This window comes from Brienomyrus brachyistius, chromosome 2 (assembly GCF_023856365.1).
Source record: "Brienomyrus brachyistius isolate T26 chromosome 2, BBRACH_0.4, whole genome shotgun sequence".
NCBI lineage: Eukaryota > Metazoa > Chordata > Actinopteri > Osteoglossiformes > Mormyridae > Brienomyrus > Brienomyrus brachyistius.
Window position 1 is genome coordinate 14,753,025 of NC_064534.1, and position 8,674 is coordinate 14,761,698.

The 8,674-nt window shown below is 40.7% G+C and overlaps 1 protein-coding gene across 15 annotated transcripts in view; it reads left to right on the forward strand.

Moving 5' to 3' along the window:
- The window catches only part of LOC125722939 (dematin-like), a 28,753-nt gene extending 20,217 nt beyond the window's left edge, over positions 1 to 8,536 (forward strand). For all 15 annotated transcript variants that reach the window (XM_048999253.1, XM_048999260.1, XM_048999336.1 and 12 more), the window contains 7 exons: positions 183 to 332; positions 759 to 898; positions 1,126 to 1,231; positions 4,167 to 4,231; positions 4,510 to 4,558; positions 5,840 to 5,920; positions 6,221 to 8,536. In XM_048999253.1, the coding sequence (XP_048855210.1) occupies positions 183 to 332; positions 759 to 898; positions 1,126 to 1,231; positions 4,167 to 4,231; positions 4,510 to 4,558; positions 5,840 to 5,886 (557 nt within the window). In that variant the 3' untranslated portion in view covers positions 5,887 to 5,920; positions 6,221 to 8,536. The remainder of the gene's footprint in view (positions 1 to 182; positions 333 to 758; positions 899 to 1,125; positions 1,232 to 4,166; positions 4,232 to 4,509; positions 4,559 to 5,839; positions 5,921 to 6,220) is intronic.
- The last annotated feature ends 138 nt before the right edge of the window (positions 8,537 to 8,674 follow it).

Sequence of the window (8,674 nt, forward strand, 5' to 3'; positions counted from 1 at the left end):
TATACTTGATTAATTCCATCTGATAGCAACCTTATATTACTTGGTTGAGTATTAAAATAGTGTGTAAGTGAGTAAGAGAAGGGCTGGCTTTTGTACACTCCGTAAAGTGTGCGGTAGTACCTGCTTTCACGCCTGACTAGATCTTAATATTTTTTTTTATACCCACCTTTGTCTTGCTCTAGATCTGACGGTGCTGATTCCGCAGAGTAAACACATAGAGGACCTCATCATCGAGTCGTCCAAATTTCCTGCAGCACAGCCTCCTGACCCCAACCAGCCCTCCAAGATTGAGACAGACTATTGGCCCTGCCCGCCCTCCCTGGCTGTTTTGGGTAAGCCTTCACCCTCTGCCCAGGTGTCACTGGGCACCGTGTAACACCCAGTAGACTGGCCTCTGCTCTAACCTTTGCCTCTTCTTTCATCCTTTTGCACTCTGCATTGTATAACCCCCCCCCCCCCCCCCCCCCCCCCTTAATGAGGTGATGTGTTTTCCTATCGAGGGCCGGTAACAGTGGTAGCAGTGGTACCCTGTGGCATTCTACTGTACCGTTCCCAGCTGAAGCTCTTGTGCATCGCCTGGCAGGAGTGTTGGCAGACACCCAGTATGTGGACGCTGTCAGCCTAAAGGCTTCGCTGTGTAGACTCAACATTACCCAGCAGCCACTGTAGCTCTGCGTTAAACCCAATGAGACTTCTGGGTCCTGATGAGCAGAAAAGGTTGAGTGGGAATGGCCCTACCCCCTCGTCTGCCCTCACAGAAACAGAGTGGCGGAAGAAGGCCACCTCTCAGAAGGGGAGAGAGGAAGACCACGAGGAAGGAGATGAGGAGTATGATGACGGGAACCTGATGGAGGACGTGTGGAGGCTGCAGCAGCTGCAGAAGCAGGAGCTTAACAAGGTACGGAGAGCAGTGGCCTGTCAAAATTCCAAAGAATTAATTCTTGTCACAATAAAATTACAAACATAATGTAAGGAATGGGCACAAAAGCCTGATGTATTGTCTCTGGTTTGGGTGTGACCAGAAATGCTCAGTAGGTCTTCACTCACCTAGAAAATATATCCACAGTGAATGTTTTCCTATGGCAGACTTTCTGCAGGGGTCTGATACGACGATTTATCTCTCAGATCCAATCCAACCTCGGGAAATTAATTTTGAAGGAAGAAATAGAGAGATCAGTTCCCAATCAAAGGAAAACCCGCTCCCTTCCGGATCGGACTCCCATGCACCTGGGTGAGTATGTTAGTGTTTGCCTGCTCGTTTGTGCTTATTTAAATGTGTATGCGTGTTTGGCTGTAATCTGTACAGGGAAGTCTCCCTGAGGTTAATTACCTCAGCCCATTTTCCTGCATTAGCATCTGAATGAAATCTCAGTTTCATTAAGTGACACTCAGAAGAATGATTGTAATGCCATTATTGTGTAACTCATAACTATTTGGCTTTGACCTGCTTGGGGTATTTTGTGTGTGCAAGAGAGGGCCGAATACAAAACAAACATTTCTACTGTGCTCTGAGTATTCAGTGAAATATATAGAATGAGTACAGGTAGAATTAGCGATGGTATTTCCTGCAGTACCATGCAGAACGTAAATGCAGGTTTGTGTTGCGGAGGCTAAGTCACAGAGGACCCCTAAAGGTCAGTGGTAGTCATTACAGATATGTGGTTAACCGATCTTTTGTCACTGTTCACAGACTGGGTGCTCATCACTTGATTCTGCAGTGGATCATGCTTTTATTTATAAAAGTGATCAAATTTAGTATTTTTGTGCCTTGTTCTTCTATGTGGATTAAATTTGATAGTTATCACTGTTATAATACTTTTTGACCTGTCTTATTTTTCAAATATGTTTCATGGGAAAATTCAGCATTATAAACTGAAAAGTTGAGGGTGTGGCTCTGTTATTTAATGCAAATGCAACAATGTAATGTAATAATGTAATAATCAGTCATGTTAATGTAGTAATATTTTAACAACAGTCTCCAAGAGGCTTCCAGATAATCATCTTGTACACATAACAGAAAAACCTGAAGTTTGAAACTTCACTTTCATTGATATATGGTAAATGGTACTTGTATCAAGTCTTACAGAATATATGAAAATAATACAGAATATACAAGTATACATGTATGCATGTAAGATGTTGTTTGTACAGTAGTGAATCAGAAACCTTGGGGATGCTTTTTTAGCCCCATGTTCTGTGTAATCATCTACTGATATCATTTTTAAAGACACTACCAGGCACACTTGAAGCATGTGTCAAATTTGAGATAAATACTGAGGATTTTAGGTTGCTTTTTCTTCAAATTATGCTTTGTCAGGCCAGCAGGGGGAACTAAGGTGGCTTCTAGTAAAGCTTCTTTGTGTGCATAGTTATTTTGTGGTAGGAAATGCTCATCAGCGCATCATTTCGTGAAAGTGCGCTGGGTACAATTTCTGATTTAATTGATGTGAGTAAGGGATTGTCACAGTCCATTAACTGAAATGGAATAGGGAAACGTTTAGCGAGCATTTTTCAGGCTAATTAGAATTTCCTCTAGGGCTGCCACTAACGACTATTTTTCTATAGATTAATCTATCGACTATTTTATCAATTGGTCGACTACTCTAAACGATTAATTTTCCTTGGAAAAAGTCAACTTGACCGTTTAATTTCAGTTAATTTTCCATGTATTCTAATGTAGCAGGCAGACAACTTTATTGCTTTAATAATGAGTGTATTTAGCAGCTACAAGAACAAAAGATATTAAAAAGCTCTCCATTCTAATGCTAATTTAATAAACATGAATAGACAGTACTTAGGGTGTTTTTGCCTACTCTGGCGGTCCATCGTCCCGAATCGCTCCCGTGCGTTTCCTGCGTAGCTCTAGTGCCGCTAAGGTATGCCGTCGCACTTTGCACGGTGTAAAACCACCTTTTTGTTTTGTTATAATTTGAACTACTCCCATATTAAAGGGGAAAAAATTAAATAATGGATTGAAGCATTTTGGAAATCATATAAGTAATTTTATTAAAATAATAAAAAAAAAGATTTGTCGTTTAAAATATTGATGTCGACGCATTTTCAGCGTCAGCATAATCGACCACGTGGACTAATCGCGGCAGCACTAGTTCCCTCAGATGATATATTGTAATCAGAAATCGAAATTTATTGCAAAGACATTATTTTAGAAAAGTGTTTCAGATTATATGAGAAATGAATGTAGAAGGTATATCCACTTTACTGTACAGAGTGCTATGAGTTTGCCAGACAAGATTGGTTACACTTTTCATTGTCTCTCTTCTACGTAAAAGATATGACTTTTATTGTCTGTCTGATTGCTGATGTAATGCTCAAATTTTCCTCCTGCAATTAATAAAGTATCTGTCTGTTTTTCTGTCATGTTCAAGTCATATTTATGTACTATATATGGATACAAGTATGCACATTTCAATCAATATCTTCACAGAATGTTTAATACCATAATTTCAAATACTTTTGTTAAATTATTCTGTGATTTATTTGTAGGTGACTTGCCCTATGTGCTCTTTTGTATGTTTAATGCTGGTCTGACTGTGTTACTGTATCTTAGTTGCAGTCCTCCATGGGAACTGTTGCTTAGCAACTATGGAATGTTTGCTTTCAGAGTTGTTCGAAATATGGTATTTTTCTGATTCTCCTTTACAACTGAGGCACCAAATTACACTCAGACATCATCAGCTAGATTGTCAGCAACCGTTTGTTTGCTGATCAGTGATCAACAGTATCAAATAATATTTTCTTCACTACATCCTTTCTCTCCCTGTGTTACGAAAAGCTGTCAGCCCCTCCTGATAAGATTTTGCGTCTGTATTTATCCTGAGTTTACATATTAAATGTATGCACTTGTGGGCATGATTTTCACGATGGTCTTTTGCACTTATAGCGTGCCTACAGTGTCATAATGTGGCTATAACACTGTCCTATAAACTACATCAGATAGCCATGATATTACTGAATATCTGAGATGCCAATTGTGGGTTCAAAGTAGAGGAAGGGGAGACTAAGTGCACATGGATTTTTCTGCATCACAAATCATGCGTTTTTCAAACAGGGATTTTTTTGTGGGGTCATGCACTGTTGAACATTATGCTTCAACACGGGCAAAAGTGCTGACGTGCTTGTTTTTATCCAATCTTGATTTCTCACAGGGTCATCTTCCAGAGCTTCCAAATCCACCTCTCTTCCATCATGCAACAGAAGCGGCTTAACTCGGGTGAGTAGGCTTAGGGCCCCTGAGGCCACAATTTAATATGAAACCATTTTTAGCAAGTTTTTCCATGCAATTTTCCTAGAATACATAGCTCATACTGTGAAACTCTTGCTAGTAGTTCAGGTGGAAAAAAAAGACACAACTACCTTGTTTTTTAAAAAATACAAAAGCAATTTATTGGCAATCAAAATCTCAGTATTAATGCCACTAAAGAGACATAGTGTATAGAACTGAGAACCCAGGTCACAGGGTTTTAAAAGCGTCCTTCTGTGTGTTTGTAGCTCCAGTCAGATGAGCTCTCCCCTGACAGCGATAAGGGAGGATCATCAGGTATGATACAACAATCCCACCAGTGTGCTTGACATGTTGCTTCGCCAAAATAAAGTGATATATTCAAGCTTTCTTCATTAGAATTGGTTAGGCGCATGTTCAGCTTTGTAAATCGCAAGGTAGTATCCATTGATCTATATTTCTGTCTTTGTAGAAGTGGTCATAACTGTAGGATATTTAACAGTATGATATGATGGTTTGATACCATGTTAGGTGATGTCCTATTGTTCTCTGTTCTTGTCATTTAGGTCTTCAGGTAAGAGTATTATAGATATTTCTGGCTGCCAGCACCATCAGTTGTTTCCTACGTTTTCATTTTCACCTGCAAAGGTTGATAGTTCAGGTCCGGAATGAAAAAATCCAGACCAAGATTTTGTTTCACCCAAACAGATGAGTACTCTGAGACTGAATCCTTATGCTCAACTGCTTGGTTGAAACAAAATCTTGGTCTGGATCTTTGCTTTCTGGACCTGAAGTTTTCACCTCTGCTCACTTGTTGATAGTGACATTCAGTTGAGGCTTTGGATTCCCCCCCCACCCCAAAATCCATCCATCATGAGCAGTAGTAGCGATGCCCCATGCTTGGTGCCAGTCTCCTGCGCTTTCTTGCATGGTGAAACTTTGCAGCAAGAGAAGAAAGGGGGTGTGTTATCTATGCGCCTTGTGCAGTTATACTCAGTGAGAGGTGTGTCTGATGCGGGGGTGTGGGGGAGCATTTGTAGAATGGAGAGGCTCAGAGGGGGACAGAACAATCTCACTGCCCAGTATGTTGCAACAATAGGTGAGAAGGACGCTGTTAATGCATTGCCCAATTAATCCCATATTCTCAAAGTTTTCTTATCCCAGTGTGATACCTGCCCCAGCGCACTTTTCCTTGTGAATGATTCCCCACCCCAAGTATGCATATTCATTTGATTTCTTTATCTAGTCCTTCATGCTTAAACAGTGACTTTAGCAGTGTAAAGGAGCCCAGTGAGGGGCCAAGGTTTCACTTTGGGATTGAATTCTTTGTGGGATGCTTTTGCTGATCAAGTGATCTTCAGGAATTTGTTTGAAATAGTATATCTGAAAAAGACGCCTATCTATAAAGGCCGTCTTTCTGCGCTCCTTTTTTGTAACTGGACCAGACAGAACTCTGTCAGAGCACAGCAGTGCACTTCCGAAGGTGAAATACTGGGTAGTGTTTTGAGTCAAGGCTGCTGCCTGTTAAATGGATTATGTGGGTTTTCGCAAAAACAGCCTGTTGATTCCGATGCATGTGTGCATGTTTTCTCTTGATAGATTTATCCCTATGGAATGCTCATGGTGACTCACAGAGGCCAGAGTAAGCTCCCCCCAGACGTTGACCGAACAAAACTTGAGGTATGGGGGTGAGGAGTGTTAACTCATTTCACTGATGGATCTCAGACTCAACAATTTTACCGGTATTAAAATATGCTTTGAAATTTCTTGGTTAGAGGTGAGAAAAAGAGAACTGAAACTGTCGGTAGCAGATTGCAATCTGGATCTCCATGAAGTCCGGCCTGACAGTTGGAGAGCACCTCCCTTTGTGATGCATGCTTAAAATTGGATAATCATTTATACCGAGGCCATATCTGTAGGGTTTAGGGATATCTGATATGTAGGTCCTGTTTGATGTGTTTTGTTCCTCTCTCCCTACAGCGTCACCTGGCTCCAGAGGAATTCCTGGACGTGTTTAAAATGTCCATCGAGGACTTTGATCAGCTTTCTCTCTGGAAACAAAACGACTTGAAAAAGAAAGTTTTGCTGTTTTAGCGAGAAGAGACTTACTTTCGAACATGGGCTACGGCATTTCTTTGGAAACACATTCAAGAAAAGAGTCAAATACAGAAAATATCAAACACTAAACTTGGAAAGGAACGAAAGTCCCATTCCTGAATCAGTCAACTATCTACAGTTTTAAAAACTTAGAGTCTAGTAACTGTCTCTTTCTCATACTACAATAGCAACAGAGGATCGTATGAATTGTGCAAAAGCCTATAGAAGTGACATATCTTCTGACTGGTATTATTCAAATTGGTACCAACAAAGAAATAAGTTACCAACACATACCTGCTACATCCCACAGGCAGGGAAGTGAGTTCAGTTATAAACCAAGCTACTCTATTAGTCCTCAGTTTATATCAGAGCAGCACTGCCAGTAAGATTTTAGCGAGGAAAACTATTAACTTACTTCTCAGTATATTGAACCGAGCAGCTGGGTATCAGCTAACATGCAGTACACTTCTATTGACATTGAATTACCAGCAGAATTAATGGGCTGATTTACTTGACCCTGTTTATTCAAACGTAGAACAATGTTTTTGAATTGTTTCTCAGTCATTTTGATAGTTTTCGTTTCCACTAATCTCTTTTTGGAAGTGGTGAAACTTCAGACAGATGCATTTTGATTCCTTTCCTAAAAGAGCTGATGATAGACTACTTTATATTATTACTATTTAACTCTAATAAGATTGCACCGTCTAGAAATCTGCAGCTGAGTTTTTGGCTTATCTGCATTAGCATGTGAAACCTTCACTGATGTTAGTCTCAACTAGTGTCTTCGATATTGTTCTACATAAACGGAGCCTGACGTCTTAAAGGTACGCAGGCCACATAGTTGGTGCCTACCTTTGTTACCTGTCTGGTCCCATTGCTACAATACCTGCACATTTGTAAGCACCTTTAAGGTTTTTTGCTTTTGTTTGATGAGGGCAGTGTCGGTATTGATTTGTATCACCATAACAAGCGCAATGTCTGCATCCGCAGCTCTGGCTACTCTTCTGTTATCATCACTCATTTGCTTGTTTACTGTCCAGATAGACAAAAAAGGATTTAACTTATGAGTTTGGAGTATTTCTTCATCATATCTGCACAGAAGCAAGTTCTGTGCATCATTCGTTTGTCCTTTGTATGCAGTTTATATTTTTTATGTAGATGACAACATGAGTTTACAGAAGGCCTCATTTAAAAATATTGATAGCAATTGATGGGGAACTACAGGTTGTCTATAAAATTATCGACAAGGGCAAAAAAGTGATCACAAAACCTCCAGTCACTGGGGAAGTCATAGAAGCACAGATACTTGCAGGGATTGGTCACTGTGGTGTGTGTGTGTGTGTGTGTGTGTGGATGGAATCCATGGGTGGACCACAGGGGTTACAGGCCAGATGGGTGCCCCACAAACTCTACATCATAAACCCTTTCAGCTACGTCCTTCAGAAGCAATAGTAATTGATATATTCCCTTATTTTCACTGGTATGGAAAGCAGAGCATAGTAGGGCAGCAGGAATGATGTGAGGGAATGTGCCTTAGTCCTAACCTACCCCTGTCCATTGGCTGCCTGACAGGGGGGGGCGGGGTGGAAGAAGGAGGGTGGGAGGTAGCACGGGTGACAGTGTGACCTGTGAAGTGTTGCCAAAGCCAAAACTCTTGCCGAAGACGTGATGGGTGTTTGGCTGGATGGGAGGAAAAGACAGTATGCCTGAAAAAAATCACCCAGGGCCCCAACTCATGGGATATGGGGAGATGCACCAATGCACATTCAGGATTCTGCGAAAATTAAAAGAAATCTCAGCACTTTATCGGCTTGCGGTTGCTTCATAGGTTTTTGTGTCCCTCTGTATCATTTAATGCCGAGCATAATTACTGCGTCTGTTTTGGGTAGACAAGGTTCGGGTTGGGTCACCAAGCCCTAGAGACAGGGTAACAGTAGCCTCTGTCACCCACAGCGTTAAATGCTCTGCTTCTCCATCGGATGCAGTCACATGCTTATGGGCATCGTCTGTTTCTTCTTCACCAGTATCAAAACTGCCGATGCATCATGATTATCATCAGGATATTAGGGATGTATTTAAAAATGCACACAAATGAATGCTACACGTGTGTTGGGCACAGTTATGATTGAAGCTTCATACTCATATGTTCTCCACTTGTGATTTTCATGTGCAAGTGTGTTGGAAAAAGAACAAATAAAAAAAAATCACATAAAAACTGTTGGGGGTTTTTGTTTAAAACCAGTGATTACAGACAGAATACATACAAACCGTATTTATATATAGTTGAAAATATCTTTATGAAAGTATTATAAGTTACCTTTATAAAATCTATCATGT